This window comes from Rhinatrema bivittatum, chromosome 2 (genome assembly GCF_901001135.1).
Source record: "Rhinatrema bivittatum chromosome 2, aRhiBiv1.1, whole genome shotgun sequence".
NCBI classification, from domain to species: domain Eukaryota; kingdom Metazoa; phylum Chordata; class Amphibia; order Gymnophiona; family Rhinatrematidae; genus Rhinatrema; species Rhinatrema bivittatum.
The window spans coordinates 273,003,624-273,027,385 of record NC_042616.1 but is presented as its reverse complement, the minus strand read 5'-3'; the positions used below and the strand labels follow the sequence as shown (position 1 = coordinate 273,027,385).

Below are 23,762 nucleotides of genomic sequence, written 5' to 3'. Positions count from 1 at the left end.
AAACGAAGGCAACGGTGGTGGTCCGGGCGGATGGGAATGTGCAGGTAGGCCTCCGTTAAGTCCAGGGAGGAGAAGAACTCCCCCCGATGCACCGCCGCAATCACTGACCGGAGCGTTTCCATATGGAACCGAACGACTCGAAGGGATTTGTTGACTTCCTTGAGGTCTAGGATAGGCCGGAAGGAACCGTCCTTCTTTGGTATGACGAAATAGATGGAATAGTGGCCTGAGCCCACCTCTCCGAAGGGCACGGGCGCAATAGCCCCTATCTCCCGGAGTCTGTCCAGAGTCAGCAGCACCGCTCCTCTCTTGAGGTCCGAACCACAGGGGGAAAAGAGGAACCTTCCCTGCGGGGGGCGGACAAATTCCAATGCGTAGCTGTGTTTTATGGTATCCAGGACCCACTGGTCCGAGGTGATCCGTGCCCACACCGCGTAGAAATACGTTAGTCTGTCCCCAATCCTGGGGACAGGGGAGTGGGCGAGACTGGCATCATTGTGAAGACTCGGTATAGGGGTTCCCGGTTCCGGGAGTAGTGCGTGCGGGTAGACGCCCGCGAAAGGAGCGCGACCAGGGCTGAGACCTGGGGGCGGATGACCGGGAGCCCGCCTGTCTGTATCCCCTGTAGCGCCGTTGCGCTCTGGCTCTGGTCCGAGAAGAAGAAAATGCTCTGGATGGTCGAAACCTATCCTCCGGCAGCCGATGTACAGCGTTCTCCCCCAGGGACTTGATGATCTGGTCCAAATCCTCCCCAAAGAGGAACTTGCCCCTGAAGGGAAGAGAGCCCAGACTCGACTTAGAGGACGTATCAGCCGCCCAATTGCGTAGCCCCAGTAGTCGTCGTGCTGCCACTACTGAAACCATGGATCTTGCAAGGACCCGAAAAAGGTCGTACGAGGCGTCCGCCCCATACGCCACTGCGGCTTCTAGCCGATCTGCCTGGGCAGCCTCATCGGACGGCAGGTTCTGAGACGTGAGGTGTTGTTGCACCCAAAGGAGACTAGCCCGCTGGGCAAGCGAACTGCACATCACCGCCCGCATACCCAGTGCGGAGACCTGGAAGACCCGCTTAAGGAAAACTTCCAACTTACGATCCTGTGTGTCCCGCAACGCCGCACCTCCCGTTACTGGGATAGTCGTCCTCTTCGTGACCGCCGACACTGCGGAGTCTACCTTTGGGACCTTGATGAGGTCCAGAAATCTTCGGGGAGCGGGTACAGCTTTTCCATAGCCCGGCTGCTCTTCAGGGAGGCCTCCGGGGTGTCCCATTCCCTGGTGAGAAGTTGTAAAAACGAGTCATGAATGGGAAAAGCCCGAGCCCTCGGCCGGAGTGCCGCCAGGACAGGATCCCCCTTCCTTGAAGAAGTGACGACAGCGGGAGCTACTGGGGCAGGCGGGTCTGGTGGCGGGTCCAGATCTAATTCCTGAATGATCTGCGGGATGAGGTCGTCCAGCTCTTCCCTCTGGAAGAGGCGTAGGGTACGCGGATCATCCCCCTCCTGTGTGCCGTCCCCTTGTCCCCCGTCCGGGAGGTCAAGTCCATGTCCCGCTGGGTCTGGCACCGCCCCCACTGCCGCGGGCGTGGATCGGACCCGGGTAGGAAGGCGGGAGGCCCCCACTCCCGGAGGGTCGGGGGGGGGGCCGGTGTCGAGGGCGACATCCGAGGGATCTTAGGAGGGGGGGGTCCCACAGGTGCTTCCAGCCCCTGCAGATAAGCGGTATGCACGAGCAGGATAAACTCCGGAGAGAACCCCGGCCTGCTCGGGTGCGCTTCGGGGGCGGCGTGGTTCCTGCTCCCTGGCTCTGGGTGCTTGGTTCCTGCACCAAAATCAGGGGAACACCCCCGCTGGTAGAGTCCTCCAGGGATCCGTTCCCCCTCGTGGCCTGCGCCTCAGGGCGCTCAGAATGTAAAATGTCCGCCGTTCCCGCCAAAAATGGCGGAGTGGCCGGCCCACGCCGCCCGGGCAAAAAAGAGAAATCAGTCAGGGACTGTGAGGTACCATCCCCCCCCGGGAAGGCATCGTGCACAGATGCCCTCCCGGGAAATCCGGGACCCCGGGTCTCCGCAGGCCGCACAGCGGGACGGCCGCGGCATTGGGATCGCTGTAGGAGAAAAGAAAAAGCCACGGGGGGGGCCACGCGCACAAAGCGCCGCTGCGGGGGGCCCGGTCGGCCCGCACTGCCCGCTGTCCGAAAATAGAGGAGGGTGCCGCGGGGGGGCCTTCCCGGCCACACGACCCGCCCCAGACATCTTTCCCTAAATGGCTCAGCAGCCCATGAGGAGCTGTAAAATGGCCGCGGGTGAGGGAGTAAAGAGCGAAGAGGCCGGCTCCACCGGCTTTCGCGGGCACCGGGGGCTGAGCTGTGAAGGAAAAAACTACAAAGGAAAAACAAACTTACCCCTGGCTGCAACGAGAAATAAACAGCAAGGCCGCAGAGAAGAGACAAGGAAGAGAAGCCACTCCCCAGAAGTTGAAAGAACTCTGCCTTACTTTTTTTTTTTTTTTTAAACTTAATACAAACTTGATACAAACTTGATCCACAGAAAAAGACAACAACAAGCCATAATCAAGCAAGAAAGTGAAGAAAAAGGAGGGGAAGCCTGATTCCCCTACTCGCATCTGCTGGAGTCAGAAGATACTGAACTCCTGCAGAGGGGGTAGTAGTATATATGGTGACGCCCCCTCAAAGCTTGTGCTGACTCCATCTGCTGGATTGGGGACATAACCCACTGTCTGGACTGATCCAGGTACGTACAGGGAACTTCCAGATTTTATACTTCTCAGATGTTTTTCCAGTCAGTTTTTCTCAAAGACCTCCTAGTAGGGATGTGCATTCATTGGCAATCCGCAATGTATATATGTCCCTATTCGTGGGTTCGCAAAACACATCGCAGTGATTTCCTAGCGGCCGTTTGAAATAGGAGATAGCAAAAACCAGCCCTTTCCTGTGAGTCATAAGTGACCTCACAGCCCTGTCATAGAGTGGGTCAGACAGGTTGGCAAGGAGACCAGAATGCAACCTATCAGAGCTAAGCAGGTTTTATAATGCAGCCAATCGGTGCTCTGTGACGGTGTTCCTGATGATGCAGAACTATTTATACGTTAAGCACGTGCGTGGCACACCATGTGCTTTTCTTGGTGGGGATGGTCTGGGGAGGTGGCTGCACTCAGGGCTAGTCTGAGTGTCTGAAATCTGTATTCAATTGCTAGCTACTTTGATATATTTTTTCAATGGAAAATTCTATTTCTTCCTTTTTGCTGCTGTGCCAAGCAAGCCATCCTATTTATTTAACTGCAGTTTTTTATTATTATTATTATTTTTTTTTTTAATGAACTCAGGCTGTCTCTTTGTGCTCTTTTAAGCCAAGAAGACACGCAGTGCACTCAGTGGGTACTGGGCAGTTTTGCAGACTCCAATATATATATATTATTGAGACAGCAGTGCTCTGAAGCCAAATCCCCAGTGGGCCTCGTTTGTATTTACAAGCTTGGTGTGTGTACACATACAGCATTCCCAGTTTTAGTGTACATCCAGGCCCAGCCTCATGGGCCTGGGGCCACTTTTGCAGATTCACATACATATATTATTGGGAGAGCAGTACTCTGAAGCCAAATCCCCAGTGGGCCTCTTTTGGAAATAATTCTTTTAATTGAAACCCCTAGTAGGCAGGGACATTAAATCCAAAATGTCCCTGCCTACTAGGTTGAGTGATTGGGACTGGCATAGGAGGCACTTCAAAAGGCCGTGCCAGTCCCCCATTAAAGTTAAAAAGGGACCTGTTCCTAAAATCTTTGGAGGGGCAGGCAGTTCCATCTGGAAAAAAACGAAATTTAAAGATGATGCAACACCACCACCTGTTTCTGATCCTGTAGTTTTGGAACGGGCAGATACAGTGAGGTGCGTTAGTGCCCAGCGCACCTGCGTTTGCCGCACGCACAGTTCGGATCACCTACCGCTCGATACTGTATTTAAATGGCATGCAAATGCAAGCCGCGTCCAACGCGCGTTCATGAAGCGCAATCCATTTTACTGTATAGGCACTATACAGCGCCTATACAGTATCCTGGGTGCACTGGTACCTGTCATTTCAAATGCCGTTTGAAATGATAGGTACCAAGAAGTGGATGGTTCTCCTACACACCCCACTGCCTTGAGCGCCAGGCGCCAGCAAGCCCCAGCAGCCGGTGATCGGAGGCAGGGAGCGCAACAAAGCACCCTCCTTCGGACGGACAAGAGAGACAAAATTTCACAGTCCCAAACCAAACCAATCCACAGAAAAAAAATGCTTCTCGCACTTAGCCACCCAGTCCCAAACCAAACCAACCCAATTCAAGCCCCAGCAGAGAGAGACGAAATTTCACAGTCCCAAACTTTCCCCCAGCTCCCGTTCACCTGCCCTGGCCGCGGCCACGCAAGCCCCCAGCAGCAGAAGTAGAAGGGCGGCGAGAGAGAGCGGCTTCAGCAGCCCCGCCGGCGAAGGTGAATACGTGCACGCCTGTAGGTCCAATATGGGCGCTCAAGGCAGCGAAGGCACATGCGCACACGCCGTGACCGGCTGGACGTCCAGTCTTGCCTTCCCTATGTTTACTGCAAGTGCTCAGTGGCAATTTATGGGATGGGTCTCAGGGGTATACAGAAGATGGTCCCAAAAGCTGGGGAGGTGCAGGATAGGCAAAAAGCCTGCCTACAAAAATCCCAAGATGACCATTGGTGGGGAAAAATGTATGGGTTCTAATCTCTGCTACAAAAGTACTTGGCAAACCCTCTACCTGAACCCAGGCACTTTGTTTCTGGAACTGCTCCTGTCTTCCCCCACCCCCACCCGGCTGCAGCACTTCTCTTGGCACTCCGATTCCAGTTCCAGAGGCAGTTTCATGCCTGTAGAGTCCACATAAGGTACCCTTCCACCTGCATGTCCTGAGCCCTAGCAGCTCAGCAGTTGTTAGTATCGCTCCAGTTTCAGGGCCATAGCTGCATGTGGTGCTTCCTGCCCTTGATTTGGAAACCCCAAAGAATAACTGCTGTCTCCTGTGGGATATAACAAGGGAATATTCCCCTTTTTTAATAAAACAAAACGTCTATCTGAATTCAAGCCCTGAGCGCAGTCCTCCCTCAATACTGGAGCTACCAATTTTGAGCCTATTATATTACATGCCGCCACAACCTTCTCCCCCTTCTACATCCTTCTATCAAAATACCTTCTTTACCCTGGTGACTACAGGGTTAGAAGAAGAACTACAGGGTTAGAAGAAGAGGGCAGATACCACCTGCCTCCTTTACCCTTGACTCTGCCCAGCTAGCATCACCAAATTTCAAATAATTTTCCAACCTTTGTGTCTTTAGTTTAAATCTCTCTTCTATATCTGGCTCTTGGCTTTCTCTTAGTTTCCGCTCTGCTACCTAATTCATTTTTTCTTTTTGAGCTTATTTTCTGGTTTTCTTTATCATTTTATTTTTCCTCCATATGTCTTTCTATCCTCTGGCTATCTCTCATCATCTCACTCCTGCCTGACACTTCCATCTCTCTCCTCCTCTCGTTAAGCCTCTTCCCTCCCACTATGATCCTCTTCTCACAATCATTCTCTTGGTTTACTTCCCCTATTAGCCCCCCTCTCTATCTACATAGCTCCTTTTCTCCTCTTTTCTTAATTTCCTTTCATCCAACCACTCATCTCTATTCTTATCAACACATCACCCCGACGCAATGTAAATTGTCATAAATCCTTTATGACAATTTACATTGTTTTTGTTTTAAACTCTCAATCACCTCATTACTATGTAAACCCATATTCATATGACATTATAAATGTTACTGTGATTTACTACTATCCTATATATTTTAAATTGTTATTTATACTCATCTCCTTCATTGCTAGACAAGTTACCATGTTAATTGTTTCATTGTAAAATAAGGCAGACCCTGCCCTATTCACAGAGTTATATGTAAACTGATGTGATATCTCGATCGAATGTCGGTATATAAAAGCAAATAAATAAATAAATAAAAAAATGTCTTCTCTCCCAGTTTGAATCCTCTCTTTTCCCCTTCTCGTAGCCACTCTTCCAGCCAGTTCTTTCTTCTAGTTCCCACTCCCATACTTTCACAACCAATCTTTCCATCTCCTAACCTTCATTACCTCTCCTTGCTCCATCTCACAGCAGTTCTCTCACCCTCCTTATAGCTCCTATGTCTTTCTCTTTCCTGGTCCTCCTATCAGCAGCCCTCCCCATTTCCACTGCACCTTAGACTGACTGTACTAGAATGCTGCTTCTCCTCTCTGGTCCCCTAACAAGCAAATTGGTCAGATACTTCATAACCAACCAGTCCTGTTCTTTAACATTTTATCTTTTAGTTTTGGAGGCCATAGGATTGCCCCAGACAACCCAGTTTAAGGAATAGCAAATGGTCACATGTTAAATAGCAGGCTGAATGTACAAGGATGCGTGGCAAAAAAAAAATAAAAAATCTTACAACGTCAAACTATGTAACAAGTTGTTTCAGTATGAGAGTTTGTATTTAAAATGCATATATTTTAAATGTTGGGTGATTGCTAAAACAATGAATCATTTTGTTCCAGATTCTACAAGGAGTTCTTCGGCAAAAGCTTTACTAGAAAAGCTGCATTTGAAGTACTCTCAGAAGCCATGGCTGGAAACAATGAAGCTGGTCCGATTTTGCTTAGTAAGTCTCTTTTTTTTGTTTTTGTTTGGTTAATTAAGGGATAGGCAGATGCTTGGTGAAAAGGACTCAAAATTGTAATCTTGATATCCTCCTCCTGGAATCTACTACTCTATTTTATATATTTGCGTATGGTCTGCACATACCTGGGAAGGAAACGCCCTTCTGCAAAATACTTTTGAAATGAAAACACAACTGAAATGAGAAATAAGAATGACCATTAGTCCATTTTTTAGTATAATATGGAGTGGTAGGGGACAATTGAGTGAGTATCATGGATGAAATTGAATGCAGTAGGGGAATTACTACTACTAGTAAATCCAGTTGAAATTGAAACTATAAAATATAGACGGTGTTCAAGATTTATCCCATGGCAGAAATGTTTTTTCAGCCTGCTGAGAACAAAAAGCCTTTGACTGCTTCTACTAAGACTGAGGCAATAAAACTTTTTATAGCTTGGTTGAAGGGCCAAACAAGCCATCAGTGTTCTGTCCCACCTCCAGGACCCCTTCTCTCTGTCTCTCCTACACCACCCCTGCATATCAAAGGTTCACATTACTCTTCCTCCTGGCAATGACCCAGCAGAAAAGCCTTCCTCTAGCCCAGGCCCACCCTCCTTCCCGCTTTACTGGCTGCAGCTTTTGGGACAGCAGAAAGTGGTGGAGGAGGAAGAGGTAGTGGGATGTGGTGGTGGCAGCAACTCTTTGTACAAATTGCATGCGTGCCTGTTCCGTATTGTTCGCTGTAGCTGCTGCACCAACTGTTAGAATTGATGCCAGAAATTTTTGGCCTCCAATTTGTAGCCCTACCAAAAGCTTGATGGGGCTAGAGCCACCCTTTTCCCATTGTCTATGTCCTAAATTGTTGGGAAGTGAAGGGCAATAAGCTTGCTCCATTTTTATGGAGTCTAAATGAACCCACAGGAAGAGCTGAATCATATGTATAATGGCCAATAGGACTGCTAGATTTTCATTGCTTTTAGTGAATGACAGCCAATAGTGGAACACACTGCTTTTGCTTGCATTTCGGTTCTTTGCAGAGAACTTTGAATTGGGTCTCAATGTTCTATGTAGCCATCCCCTGTCCCAATTACAGGGGTGTAGAGCCAATTTAAGGGTGTTAAAAGGTGTTGCAATGGCAGATAAGTCTCCACAAATGGGCACTCCAGATACTAGGGTGGAGTTTCCAGTAAATTACCTACAAATTTCTACATCTAGAACTTAATGTAGTTACATAAACAGGAAAATGTTTAGTCGGGGATTTCTATTCAAGCTGACTAGGCTCCTTCACTTTTTTTTTCTTTCCCAGCAAGAGAGCCTCCTCTCTCCCAGCAACTTGAGAACAAACAGGCCGATACAGAATGGTGCGCTCGGCCTAGCGCATAGTTTAGCCCCTATTTGGTTGCGCGTTTCAGACGCGCTATTATCCCTTATACTGTAAGGGGTAATTAGCGCCTGGAAAATGCGTGGCAAACCACCCCAAAACTAATAGCGCTCATCACATGCAAATGCATGTTGATGAGCATATTAGTTATTACCCCAGAATACTGAACGTAAAATGTGTGGCCAAGCCACACATTTGTACTCTCAGAAATTAACCCCTGCCCAAGGGCAGGTGTCAACCTTAGAAAGCACCAGGAAAGTGCAGAGAAAAACTGCTTTTCTGTACACCCTCTGACTTAATATCATAGGGATATTAAGATGGAGGCACCAAAATAAAATAAAATCCAAAAAAAATTTAAAAAATAATCTGCCCGCCAGTTGGTGGGTTCTAAAACAGACACTCAATTTTTCCAGCGTCTGTTTTCCGAACTCGTGGCTGTCAACGGGTTCGACAACCGATGCCAGTAAAATTAAGTTTCAGTTGCCGGACCCGCTGATAACTGCCGCTTCCTCTAATAAGGAGGCGCTAGGGACCCACTATTGTGCCTAGCGCCTCCTTATTAGTGAGACACCTAATTTAAATAGAGAATCGCGTGCCTGGGTGCGCGTCGGGAGAGCGGGCACTCAACTCGGGAGTGCCAGCTCTCCTGCATGTTTTACTGAATTGGCCTGATTGGTAGTGAATGCTGGAATGAGCCTCCAAGGTCAGGGATGATATCCATTTTGTTTGGCACAGAAAAAAATTCTATTTTTGCCCAGTCCACATGGTTACATCTAGATGATGTGTGCTACTGTTTGGTCACTGTGCCAAAATACTTGAATTATTGTCCTTGTTCCATAAAGGCGCATCCAGTGCCATTTTAGGGTTACCAGTGCTCAGATGCTTCTTACTTAGTTTCCGTTGCAAGAGTCTGCTGGGGTACTGGGATATGGAGCCTTCCTGACTCTTCCGGCATCCTTTAATCCTGGAAGCTGTCAGCAGCTGTCCTGGAGAAGGATCTAGAAATGTCTCTAGGACCTTAGTACATCCTTTTCAGGGCAAGATCCCTTCATATCCTTATAGGGATAAAAGGCTCATACCATTTCCCTGAGCTAGAGGTAATGGATTTGTTTAGCCATAGGGCCAAAGGATTTTTATTTATTTTGTTATACTTCTAGTCCGCAACATCCAAACTTGTTGACCTGCATGGCATGCATAGGGGTAGATTTTAAGGCGTGGGCATACATGTGCGCGTGCTACCCCCGGTGTGCACACATGTACGCCCGATTTTATAACATGCAGGCACGCGCATGTTCTAAAATTGGGAGCTGGCACGCGCAAGGGGTGCACAATTGTGCACCCCTTGCGTGCGCCGAGCTCGTGCCGAGCCGCACTGCCTTCCCCCATTGCCAACCTCCCCTGCCCTTTCCCCCCACCACCTTCTTCTTTTTTGTTTTGTTTCAAAACTTACTTCAGCCCTGGGGCTGAAGTAAGTTGTGTGCGCCGTCTGACTGCCTGCGGGCGATCTCCAGCACAGCGGCAAATGGCCACTGTGTCGAAGGCCTCTGGCCCCACCCCTGGACCACCCCTCTAGTAAAACCCTGGGACTTAGGACGCGTCCCGGGGCTTTACTCGCGTCGCCGGGCCTTTATAAAATAGGCCCAGCACACGTAAGACACTCTACGCGCGTAGAGCTTTTAAAATCCGGCCCATGATGAAACATAGAAACATAGAAATGACGGCAGAAGAAGACCAAATGGCCCATCTAGTCTGCCCAGCAAGCTTCACACATATTTTCTCTCATACTTATCTGTTTCTCTTAGCTCTTGGTTCTATTTCCCTTCCATCCCCACCTTTAATGTAGAGAGCAGTGATGGAGCTGCATCCAAGTGAAATATCTAGCTTGATTAGTTTGGGGTAGTAGCCGCCGCAATAAGCAAGCTGCACCCATGCTTATTTGTTTTACCCAGACTATGTTATTAGCCCTTATTGGTTGTTTTTCTTCTCCCCTGCCGTTGAAGCAGGGAGCTATGCTGGATATGCGTGACGTATAAGTCTTCTCCCATGCCGTTGAAGCAGAGAGCCATGCTGGATGTGCATCGAAAGTGAAGTATCAGGCCCATTTGGTTTGGGGTAGTAACCGCCGTAACAAGCCAGCTACTCCCCGCTTTGTGAGTGTGAACCCTCTTTTCTTCTCCCCTGCCGTTGAATCAGAGAACTATGCTGTATATGCATTGAAAATGAAGAATCAGGCTTATTTGATTTGGGGTAGTAACCGCCGTAACAAGCCAGCTACTCCCCTCTTTGTGAGTGTGAATCCTTTTTTCCACATTTCCTCTTGCTGTTGAAGCTTAGAGCGATGTTGGAGTCAAGCCTGTGTATGTTTATTTAATAAGGGTATTGACTCCAGGCAGTAGCCATCATTCTGGCGAGTCACCCACTCTTCATTGGCAGCCTCTTGACTTTATGGATCCACAGTGTTTATCCCACGCCCCTTTGAAGTCCTTCACAGTTCTGGTCTTCACCACATCCTCCGGAAGGGCATTCCAGGCATCCACCACCCTCTCCGTGAAGAAATACTTCCTGACATTGGTTCTGAATCTTCCTCCCTGGAGCTTCAAATCGTGACCCCTGGTTCTGCTGATTTTTTTCCTTAGGAAAAGGTTTGTCGTTGTCTTTTGATCATTAACACCTTTCAAGTATCTGAAAGTCTGTATCATATCACCTCTGCTCCTCCTTTCCTCCAGGGTGTACATATTTAGATTCTTCAATCTCTCCTCGTACGTCATCCGATGAAGATCCTCCACCTTCCTGGTCGCCCTTCTCTGTACCGCCTCCATCTTGTCTTTGTCTTTTTGAAGGTACGGTCTCCAGAACTGAACACAGTACTCCAGGTGAGGCCTCACCAAGGACCTGTACAAGGGAATAATCACTTCCCTTTTCTTACTCGATATTCCTCTCTCTATGCAGCCCAGCATTCTTCTGGCTTTAGCTATCGCCTTGTCGCATTGTTTCGCCGACTTCAGATCATTAGACACCATCACCCCAAGGTCCCTCTCCTGCTCCGTGCATATCAGCCTTTCCCCCCCCATTAAATACAGTTCATTTGGATTTCCACTCCCCATATGCATGACTTTGCACTTCTTGGCATTGAATCTCAGCTGCCATATCTTCGACCACTCTTCCAGTTTCCTTAGATCCCGTCTCATTCTCTCCACTCCTTCCGGCGTGTCCACTCTGTTGCAGATCTTAGTGTCATCCGCAAAAAGACAAACCTTACCTTCTATCCCGTCTGCAATGTCGCTCACAAAGATATTGAACAGGACCGGTCCCAACACCGATCCTTGCGGTACACCACTTAAAACCGCTCTCTCTTCAGAGAAGGTTCCATTTACCATCACACATTGTCTTCTGTCCGTCAACCAATTTGCAATCCAGGTCACCACCTCGGCACTCACTCCCAAGCTTCTCGTTTTATTCACCAGTCTCCTGTGCGGAACCGTATCAAAAGCTTTGCTGAAATCCAAGTATATGATATCGAGCGCTCTTCCTCTATCCAATTCCTTGGTTACCCAGTCAAAAAAGTCAATCAGATTTGTCTGACAGGATCTTCCTCTGGTGAATCCATGCTGCCTCTGGTCCATCAATTCTCCGGACTGTAGATAGTTCACTATTCTCTCTTTCAACAGTGACTCCATTACTTTTCCCACCACTGAAGTGAGGCTAACCGGTCTGTAGTTACCAGCCTCCTCTCTGTTCCCACTCTTGTGAAGCGGGACCACCACCGCTCTTCTCCAATCACTCGGCACCACTCCCGTTTCTAGGGATCTATTGAACAGGTCGCACAGCGGTCCCGCCAGCACATCTCTGAGCTCCCTCAATATCCTTGGATGAATCCCATCAGGCCCCATGGCTTTGTCCACTTTCAGATTCTTTAGCTCTTCCCATACATTATCTACTGTAAATGGATTTTCCTCTGTTCCGCTTCCCTCCAGTTTCTTGTTGTGTAGAGATGGTCCTTCTCCAGGGTCTTCTTTAGTGAACACAGAGCTGAAGTATTCGTTTAATATTTCTGCCATTTCTTCGTCTCCCTCCACACATTGATCATTTCCACCTTTCAATTTCACTATACCACTTTGGACCTTTCTCTTTTCGCTGATGTATCTGAAAAATGTTTTGTCACCATATTTTATCTCCTTGGCAATTCTCTCTTCTGCTTGACTTTTTGCCAACTTGATTAATTTCTTTGTCTCCCTCAGTTGATACAAATATTCTTCTTTGTGCTCCTTCCTTTGGGATCTTTTGTATTTCTATGAACATTCATAATTTTCATATAAAAAAAGCACAATTTTCTTTTAAACCATTCTAACATAAAACTATGTACATGTTTGTTTAATAAGATGACACCTTTTTTTTTTTAAGGATTTCCTAAAAAAAAATCCCAAAACCCTGAATTCTTCATTTTCCTCAAATCATTATTTATTTTGTTTCATATATTTGGTCCTGTTATAGAAAAGGTTCTATTTTGCATTTCTTGATAGACATAATCTTTAAACCTTGGTTCCCTTAATAAATAAATTTTGCTTGGCTGAGCACAAAGTGCAAATGCTAATGTAAGTCTGTACTAACTTTGATACTGGGTATTCCTCTACATGCAATGCTTTAAACAGTAGTACTAACATTTTCAAAATTCTTTCAGCTACTGCCAAGCAATGTAAATACTGCAAAACGGTGGTTATGTTTGTGATAGGAGGTATCTGTAATTATACTAATTGCAACACCCTTAATTTCTGAGGTAACCTTACATGCAGGGCATTGCAATAATCAGTTTTACTAATTACCAAAGACTGGACCACAGTCCAAAAATCTGATACAAAGTCTTCAACTGCTGAACCAAACATAATCTAGCAAATGCAGCTTTAGCTACCTTTTTGTATTTGAGGTTTCATTGCTAATCTAAAACTACCCATAAATTATGAGCTTGTACAGTAGGAATAGTCATCCCCTCAATATACATTTTGTCTATCCCACTTTGTCAACTTATTCTTAAAACCATATCTTTTCTGGAAGAACATCATCCAGAACCATAGGCGAAACAAAATTGTAAATCATCATTGTAAGTAAAATACACCCAATTTCTGAACAATATCAATCAAACTCAAATATTAAGAAAGGAGGACAAAGATGAATCTTGTTGCACTCTTGATTTTATTATTTGCCATGAGGAGACTTTATCTCCTATCTTTATACACTGAGTGAGTTCTATTAAGCAAAAAGGATTTAAACTACCTCAATACCATAGCAGCAATCCTTATCCTCCTTAGTTCTAATAATAACTCATGATTCATTGAATCAGAAGCAGCTGACACATCTAACTATACAAATAATATTGAATTTCTTTTGTCAGTCACAATGTAAAATATAAAGTACTGAGACAAACAAAGGTTCATTTCCACCATTCTTTCGAAAACCCATTTGGCAGATGTCAAACACTTTATCATCCAAATATTCACTTAATTGTAAAGTTACCAATTTTTCTAATATCATCCCAATTGTAGGTAGATTTGAACTTGTGTGGAGATTAGACCTTTCTAACTGAGACAGAAGAATCTTTTGGGCAAAGTAATGCATCTTTTAAAACTTCAGGTACTATTCCTGCCACCAAGGATCTGTTTACAGTTTGGAGAATATCATCGTGCATTTTGGTGGATAACCCACTAATAGACAATGGAACAGGATCCATCGGGGAACTTATAGTCTTAAACTTAATTGTCCTCACCAAATCCTCATCTTTTATCCATTTAAACTGTTCATTCATTCCTTCCTGCAACCAACATACTCTCCCTGGTAACCTGAACATTATCAATTGGCAAATTTTGTTGAATTAATAAAATAATTTTTGTTCAAAATAGTCTGCTAAAGCATCATGATCCACTTCCTCTATATGGTTCATCTTTTGTTTCCCAACCATAGTCTTAATCATAAATAATTCCTGTGGTTGGTTGATTTATTAATAATTTCAAAATAACCTACCCCTTTAATTCCTCCTTGTACTCCTACCACTTCATCCCATATAACCTTATATCACCATTGAGATTGCTTTTCATCCATTTCCTCTCCAACTTATGCATTGATTTCTTCATAGTATTCAACTGTTGTGAATGTCCTAGAAAATCTCCATTTCAACAAATTCACCACTACTATCTTTTCAGGTGCTACTTTTATCATACAACCTCTTCAGTTGAGGATTTTACAACTGAGTGGTTTGAACAATCTTAAAGCTAGAGAAATCTATTTCAAATTCTATTCCTTCCCAGTCTTGATTAAATCCACTTTAGCATGCATCTTCTTTACTTTCCTAACCATTTTTGTTCTATTATCCTCTTCTCAAAAGTTTTTCCTGTTATCGCATATTGGTCTGACCATACTAGTTTACAGATCTGATACTATTTGCTATTTACACAAATCCTCTGAACATAACAAATCAATGGTATGTCCTGCAGGATGGGTTGGACCTTCATTTGTTGCATACGTAATACAGTCATTAAATCTAAAAATTGAGCTGCAACTGATGATCTTCCATTATCCACTTTATATATTAAAGTCCAGCACTAAAACAATATTCTTCCTATTCAATATTAAACTAGTCAAACGTTTTGCTGCCATATATATCAAACAAACTTCAATATTTAGGGCCTTAAATTCAATGGGGTCACATCATCTTTCAAAGAAGCCTTATTAAACAAAAACAAAACAAACCTTAACTCTGGAGGGGTCATCAAATTTACTAACATTGAATATTCTTTTAGAAAAAAAAAGCTTTACAACATTTTGTTCTGCTTTTTTTTTTTTTTTTTTCTCCCTGTAGTTTGGTGTCCCATACACACCATTCCGTTTTTTTTCTTTTTTCTTTGTATGTTAGAAAGCTTAAAAAAAAAGTGTTGGAAAGAAGCACAATAATTTTTCCAAAAAATGATAGAAATTAACCAAACTTGATAAGTAGGAAGAAAATGTGAATATCTTGGATTAATTAAAAAAACAAAGTATTTGATTGTTTTGAAAGAACAAGCCTCTAAAACAAATCCCACTTGCTTTCTGTAGTGTGGTAGTACAGTAGATAAATTGTATGCTGGATGCTATAGGAGAGGTGAGGAGGTACGGTTCACAGACCAGTATTAGACTGTTTGCTGCATTCCTGTGTGCTCTTCTTCTTCTCCCCCCCCCTCCCCCGAAGAGTTCCTGAAATTAACAATGCAAAAGGTTTCTCCATGGTCTTGGAAGTATTTACAATGTTAACCAAAACTACCTGCCAACCTCAAAATAAATCCCCTCCTTTCTTATATAACCAAAATATGGGGAATGTAAATTTAAGTGAACATGAAAAGGCCTGTGGTTAATGAGAGCTTCATAAAGATGACTTTTTAAATGCTGAGAGTATAATGGAAACACACAACAGCAGAGTACAAGTTCACTTGGTTTATACACACAAATTTAAAAGTAAAAACAGTATGTATTAGCATTGAGGTACTTCCTATGTTTGGTCGTTACCACCAATAAAAATACCAGACACAAGTTTTTTTTTTTTTTTTTCATAAAAACTTTTACATTCCTTGTATTTTGGTTGATCGGGAGTATTTACAATGTCACAAATGGATGGGATGGGTCATCTACCTTTTGACCCTACCACTAGCTTTCCTGCAACATCTGGGTGAGCCTGACATTCCATTTGCTTTTTGGAATTAGAATGTTTACCTATGTGCTAGCTATTCACAATAAGGAACTTGCAGAAGCTAGGAGATGTGCGCTAATCATTTACTGCCTGGGAGTATAGGCTCAGAGGACTTTCTACAATTCATCTGAGGATGAAAAATGAGACAGCTTGAGCTGCTCTAAGGAACTTTTGAGCCTGAAGTTTAATATAGTAGCAGAATGCTATAAGTTTTTTTTACTAGTGGGAACAGAGGGAAGGAGAAACTACGGATCAATATATTACTGCTGTAAGAAAAATGGTTGTTAGTTGCAATTTTGGAAAGATCATGGAGGAAATGATTCAGTATCAGCTAGACGTGAAGACAGTGATATCTTGTATTAGAAATTGCCTTTTGCCAGAGCCGCCAGACCTTAAAATGTAAAATGCTGAGGCAATTGCTAGCCAGACAGAAACTGCAATAGTAGAGGAAAAGAGAATGGATCCAGGCATGATGATAAAAAAAAAAAATAATAATAATAAAAAATAAAAAAAAAAACTGGTGTAAACTGCAGCCTTTGCAATGGCAGACAGAAGCAAAAGTCCTTGGACACGTATCAAGCCAGCACATACATAAATCTGCAGACTCTAAAATACAGACACAGAATGTTTTGTCATTGTGGATCAAAATAACATATTGCAGATTATATCAATTGACCTGCCAGAGAGGCTCTGTGTAAACAGTGCGAAAAGGACATTTTTGCTAGAGTATGCAGAAGCACAGTCTTAACCTGTCACTGAAATTGCTGCACCAAAAGTCACTGTGTGTAGATCTTAATGAGACTTCTGTAATGGAGAGAATGACTTGCACTGTTAGTGTCTGTCCTTGAAGGAAGGAACCCCCCAGACACTGAACTAATACAGGCTCTGCAGCCTTTATACTGCCCAAGTCGACTTACATGTGTTATTTCATTTTCTCACAGGACAAGCAGGATGGTTGTCCTCACAAATGGGTGACATTGAGGATGGAGCCCACCACGGAAAACTTCTGTCAAAGTTTAACAGAACTTTGACTGGCCCCTACTGGGCATGCCCAGCAAGGCACTGACCCTGCAGCCAGCAGGGGTCTCCCTTCAGTCTTCTTTTTTCCGCGCAGCAGTTGCCACGCGGTGAAAGGAGCTCTCTTACCACGTTCCTGACAGGAATTTGGAAATTAATTTCCTAAGAAAATTTGCCCCTCAGGGGTCTCCCTTCGACAAATTTTTGTCATCTTTACGGAATCCGGTAAGTTTTTTGCCATTTTCCATCGACTACCGTCGATTTTGGCCCTCGAGGCCTGTTGGCACTTACCGATCCCCAGGCTAAATTTTGGCTTACAGCCATGGCAACGGGGTTCCGTCGTTGTCCGGATTGCACCCGGACTATGTCAATCACAGACCCCCACAGGGTTTGTGTTATGTGTTTGGGTAGTGAGCATGATGTCCTGACTTGCACCAAATGTGCCTTAATGACACCCAAAGGTCGCAAAGCCAGGATGGAGAAGATGGGGCTCCTCTTCCATGCACCCACCCCAACGCCATCGATAGCATCGACGTCATCGGAACCGGCACCGTCGAAGTTGCACCATCACCGTCAACCCTCCGGTGACCGTCCGCCATCGATCGCTTCTCGGCCGTCGACTCCCGTCCCTTCCCCGGATGGGTGAGGGGATCGGAAAGAAAAGCATCGCCATCGACGGCACAAGTCTCGGCCTGTCGAGGATCCACAGCCATCGACCTCCGCTCAAGCCGAGCCACCGACTAAGAAGCCGCGATCAGACCGGACACCCTCCACGTCTCGTTCGCAGGCACCAAGGAAACCCTCACCCTCTTGGGGTGTGGGGGCCGTGATCCCACTGGTTACGGTGGTCCCTCCGGCCTTGCCTCAGCCTCCCTCTCCCGTCGAGCCGGGTATTGTTACCCCTGGTCTCCGGGCAGAACTGGACCGGCTGGTCCAGGAGGCCATCGAGAAAGCGATGAAGAAATTACAACCTCCATCGGCACCGCCTCCGGCACCGACGCCGGCACCGACTTCGCCACCGAGGAGGGAATCGACCACCGAGCCATTGGTGCAAGCTCTAGCACCTCTACTGCACCGCATGGAGGCACTTATGACGGCCCTTCCATCGGTAATTCCAGTACCATCGACAACACCACCGTCTCCGACTGGATTCTCATCGGCAGGAGAAACACCGTTCCGGATTCCCCTTCCGGGGTGGTTCCATCGGTACCTTCTGGTATATTTCCACCGATTTATCCTTCGGCTCCATCGATTCCGCGTCCGGCACCGATTCCATCGGCAGCGCCGAAGCCCTCGATGCCATTCCTAGTTCCACCTGCAGCACCGATTCCATCTAGATTTCCATCGATGCCTTCAGAGCCTCAACCAGGTCCTTCAGGGCTTCAAGTCCCACATGATCCCTATGATACCTGGGGTGATGATGATGATACATCTTCTGACACAGATTTGCCTTCACCACCATCTCCTACAGAGAGTAGAAAAAGATCTCCTCCTGAGGATCTCTCTTTCATTAATTTTGTAAAAGAGATGTCAGAAGTTGTACCTTTTCAGTTACAATCTGAAGCCGATGACAGACACCAGATGATGGAACTACTCCAATTTCTGGATGCTCCAAAAATCATCGCTTCCATCCCTATTCACCAGGTGTTTTTGGATCTGCTAAAGAAAAACTGGGAATCTCCTTCATCTATTTCACCAGTTAACAAAAAAGCTGACTCCACATATCTTGTCCAGTCAGCACCAGGTTTTCAAAAGCCTCAACTGGATCATCGTTCTGTTGTGGTTGAGTCTGCGCAGAAGAAGGCCAAACGTCTTAAGCCACACTCGTCCACTCCACCTACCAAGGACAATAAATTCCTGGATAGTGTGGGACGAAAAGTATATCATGGAGCTATGTTGATTTCACGCATAGCTTCATATCAACTTTACATGACTCAATACAACAGAGCCATCCTTAAGCAGATGCAAGACTATGCTGACACGTTGCCGGATCAGTACCAACCACAGCTTCAAGCCCTTCTTCATAAAGGATTTGAGGCAGGGAAGCACGAGATTAGAACTGCCTACGACATATTCGATGCTTCCACAAAAGTTTCAGCCACAGCCATCTCAGCCAGACGTTGGGCTTGGTTAAAGGCATCTAACCTTCGCCCAGAGGTCCAGGATCGTCTTGCTGATCTACCCTGCTTAGGCAACAATTTGTTTGGAGAACAAATTCAACAGATTGTGGCAGAGTTAAAAGATCACCATGAGACGTTGAAACAACTCTAGTCTGTCCCACCTGACGTGTCCTCCAAGCAACCACCAAAGAAGGACTCTAAGAAGTCGTTCTTTCGACCACGTCGCTATTATCCTCCATCAGCTAGGCCTCGTCCTGCACGGTCCTCCAACAGGCCTCAGCCTCGCCAGCCAAGAAAGCAAAGACCTACTGTAGCCCCACCTCCTGGGCCTGCGGCGGGCCTTTGACTTCCCTCTACTGAGCACATGCCAGATCCCTCTTCCATACATCCCTGTGGGGGGTCGACTGTTCCACTTCTTACACCGTTGGAAACAGATCACCTCAGATCACTGGGTGTTAGCAATTATCGCACAGGGTTACCACCTCAACTTCATGGCTCTCCCACCAGACTCCCCGCCCCTTCAGGCATGGAGTCTAACCAGCCAGTTGGCTCAATTACAACAAGAAGTATCCCTTCTTCTACAATCAAATGCTATAGAACCCGTCCCTCCCTGTCAACAAGGGACAGGATTCTATTCCAGATACTTCCTAATACCAAAGAAATCAGGGGGGCTACGTCCCATTCTGGACCTTCGGGCCCTCAACAAGTACCTTCAAAAAGAAAAGTTCAAGATGGTAACCCTGGGCGCGCTGCTCCCTCTGCTGCAAAAGGGGGATTGGCTGTGCTCTCTCGACCTCAAGGACGCTTATACCCACATTGCCATAACACCATCTCATCGCAAGTATCTGCGTTTTCTGGTAGGCCGCGACCATTATCAGTACCAGGTACTACCTTTCGGTCTGGCATCTGCTCCACGAGTCTTTACCAAATGTCTCGTAGTGGTAGCAGCATTCCTCAGGAAGGAAGGTGTCCACGTCTACCCCTACCTGGACGATTGGCTAATCAGGGCCTCTACCCCTCAGATTGCTCAATCCTCCCTAAAATTGACAATTCACACACTCCTTTCCTTAGGGTTTCTTGTCAATTACGGGAAATCTTGCTTAGTCCCATCTCAAACCTTATCCTTCATTGGGGCAGACTTGGACACCTTACAGGCAAAGGCCTACCTTCCACTTCAACGGGTCCAAACTCTCATGTCCCTAGCTCGCCAGCTCCAGTCTCAACACACTGCCACGGCTTGCCAATTCCTCATTCTCCTAGGACACATGGCATCCTCGGTTCAAGTCACTCCCATGACCCAACTAGCCATGAGAGTAACACAATGGACTCTGCGACACCAATGGATTCAAGCTTTTCAGCCTCTGTCCTCCATAGTCACAGTTTCACAAGCGCTACGCCTGTCTTTAACCTGGTGGACGACTCAAGTCAACCTCCTTCAGGGCTTACCTTTTCTCCTACCAGATCCACAAGTAATCCTAACCACCGAAGCTTCCCACATCGGTTGGGGGGCCCATGTGGATGATTTCCAAACCCAAGGGTTATGGTCACCAGAGGAAGCCGAACACCAGATAAATTTCTTGGAACTTCGAGCAATCCGCTACGCGCTCAGAACTTTCAAAGATCATCTATCCAATCAAATAATCTTAATCCAGACGGACAACCAAGTGGCCATGTGGTACATAAACAAGCAGGGAGGCACAGGCTCCTTCCTTCTGTGTCAGGAAGCTGCGCAGATTTGGGCGGAAGCCCTCTCCCACTCCATGTACCTCAGGGCCACTTACCTGCCGGGAGTAGACAATGTATTGGCAGACCAGCTGAGCCGTGTCTTCCAACCACACGAGTGGTCACTCGATCCTCTGGTAGCGACCTCTCTGTTTCACAAGTGGGGTTCTCCCCGCATAGACCTCTTTGCGTCCCCTCAGAACCACAAAGTGGACAATTACTGCTCTCTCATTCGGAGCCAGCACTCTCGACCGAGAGATGCATTCTCCCTCAGGTGGACAACCGGTCTGCTCTATGCATTCCCTCCACTTCCTCTTGTGTCAAAGACTCTCGTGAAGCTACGCCAGGACGGGGGAACCATGATCCTGATAGCACCTTACTGGCCACGCCAAGTATGGTTTCCAATACTCCAGGATCTCTCCATCCGCAGGCACATTCCTCTGGGAAAGGACCCGCATCTGCTCACTCAAAACGACGGATGCCTCCTCCATCCCAACCTCCAAGCCTTGTCCCTGACGGCATGGATGTTGAAAGGTTAGTCCTTCAGCCTTTCAACCTTTCAGATTCCGTTTCTCGAGTCCTGATAGCTTCACGAAAGCCTTCCACAAGAAAGTCTTACTCATACAAATGGAAAAGGTACACATCATGGTGCACTTCTCAGTCCCTTGATCCCCTTTCCTGTCCAATCTCCAAATTCTTGGACTATTTATGGCATCTCTCTGAATCAGGTCTTAAAACCTCTTCCATTAGGATGCATGTCAGTGCGGTAGCCGCCTTCCATAAAGGTGTACAGGGTGTCCCTATTTCAGTACAACCCCTAGTAACACGTTTTCTTAAAGGCTTGCTCCATCTGAAGCCACCCTTACGGCCTCCGGCCCCATCCTGGGACCTTAATCTGGTTCTTGGTCGTCTAATGAAACCTCCTTTCGAACCTCTGCACTCCTGTGAGTTAAAGTATCTCACATGGAAAGTGTTATTCCTTTTGGCTATCACTTCAGCTCGCAGGGTTAGTGAATTGCAGGCCCTAGTTACCTATCCGCCTTACACTAAGCTCCTGCAGGACCGGGCGGTACTCCGCACTCACCCTAAATTTTTACCTAAGGTAGTTTCTGAGTTTCATATCAATCAATCCATAATATTACCTATCTTTTTTCCCAGGCCCCACTCCAACTCCGGAGAACAGACCCTGCATACCCTAGACTGCAAACGGGCTCTAGCTTTTTATCTAGACCGTACAGTTGCTCACAGGAAGAGCACTCAATTATTTGTCTCCTTCCATCCTAACAAGTTAGGACAACCTGTGGGTAAGCAGGCTCTTTCCTTCTGGTTGGCGGACTGCATCTCCTTCTGCTATCAGCAAGCTGGCATTCCTTTTCAAGACCGTGTAAAAGCACACTCTGTGAGGGCCATGGCGACTTCGGTAGCACACCTTCGATCGGTGCCGCTTCCTGACATCTGCAGGGCTGCAACCTGGAGTTCTCTCCATACTTTTGCAGCCCACTATTGTTTGGACAAAGCTGGAAGACAGGACTCCATCTTCGGCCAATCTGTCTTGCGTAACCTTTTTCCAACATGATGTACCAACACCCTTCCACCTTCCCGGTAGGGTGCGGATGCCCTTTACCAAATTCCACCCCAGTTGTTGTGCCTGTTGCACGTCGTTGGGTGCATTTGGTGCAAGTCAGGACATCCTCAGCTCGGTACTCACCCATTTGTGAGGACAACCATCCTGCTTGTTCTGTGAGAAAGCAAATGTTGCTTACCTGATGTAACAGGTGTTCTCACAGGACAGCAGGATGTTAGTCCTCACGAAACCCGCCCGCCACCCCGCGGTGTTGGATTCGTTTTAGTTTTTACTTTTTTAGGCACTGCCTGTAGCTTTGAAAATCAGACTGAAGGGAGACCCCTGCTGGCTGCAGGGTCAGTGCCTTGCTGGGCATGCCCAGTAGGGGCCAGTCAAAGTTCTGTTAAACTTTGACAGAAGTTTTCCGTGGTGGGCTCCATCCTCGATGTCACCCATTTGTGAGGACTAACATCCTGCTGTCCTGTGAGAACACCTGTTACATCAGGTAAGCAACATTTGCTAGCTCACCACTTAAATGCACCTACACTGTGCCTAATAAGTTACTCAAGGAATTCAATTCCAGGTTTTTTTGGGGGTTTTTTTTTTTTTAAGTTATCTTTGTCATTTTAGTTCAAAAACAAGGATTAAAATTAAGAAAAATGAAACACAAAGCATAATAAAGCAAAAATAGAAAAATCATATAAAGAAGTTTCCATTTTGTGAATCATTACCTGTCCCCTATATTCGGGGGGAGGGGGGGGGGGGGAAGCAAAAAAGAAAACGCAGGATTCAAGAAATAATAAATGAGATGCCATTCATTTACAGTATCCTGTCAATATATGTATTCCACCCAGACCTAGACATTTATCCAGCTTTATCAGTAAGAAAAGTTTCTTAGTTGACAGGGTCAACAAAGATGAACTTATTCCCCTGATAGTCAATAATGCACTTACATGGAACTTAAAAAAAAAAAAAAAAGTAAATAAAAAAATTTAAAAAAATCAATTTCTTTAAATGCAAGAATAACTTCCTTCTCATTTGAGTTTCTTTAGCAGCATCGGGGAACACCTGGATATTTTGCCCACACAAAAAACATTCTTATCCGTCATATATCGGGCTTGGTAGTGTGTCCATCAGTGCTCACACATGTTCCCCAGACTGCCGATTTAGATAGTACAGGCGGCTCCCTGGCTGCCTTGGAGGCTCAAACACGCCGTACAGCGGCCATGTCCCAACACGAGTTACAAGAGGTACTCCTGGGGGAATTCAGCGCTACTGCGGAAAGCAGATTTCCTACCTCGCCGGAAGACTATTCAAAACCGGAAGGACAGCGGCCATCATGGGACAAGCAGAATATAGCAGCGGCGACCCCCGGCATGCCACGAACGGAGTGCATCCCGCGGCACACGCTCTGTTCGCAGCAAAGATGAAGGCCCAGTACACTGTTCGTGGCGAAAAGGGAAGGCCCCCATGTGCCGCGATCGGCGCGCCCAGGCCTTCATCTTCACCGCAAACGGAGCGTGTGCCGCGGGATGCACTCCGTTCGCGGCATGCCGGGGGTCTCCG

General features: G+C 46.4%; 1 protein-coding gene across 1 annotated transcript in view; it reads left to right on the top strand.

Annotated features, from left to right (window-relative positions):
* LOC115084539 (mediator of RNA polymerase II transcription subunit 1-like) overlaps positions 1 to 23,762 on the top strand; it is a 200,022-nt gene that overhangs the window by 39,197 nt on the left and 137,063 nt on the right. The window contains exon 2 of the mRNA XM_029589527.1: positions 6,582 to 6,685. Within this exon, the coding sequence (XP_029445387.1) occupies positions 6,582 to 6,685 (104 nt within the window). The remainder of the gene's footprint in view (positions 1 to 6,581; positions 6,686 to 23,762) is intronic.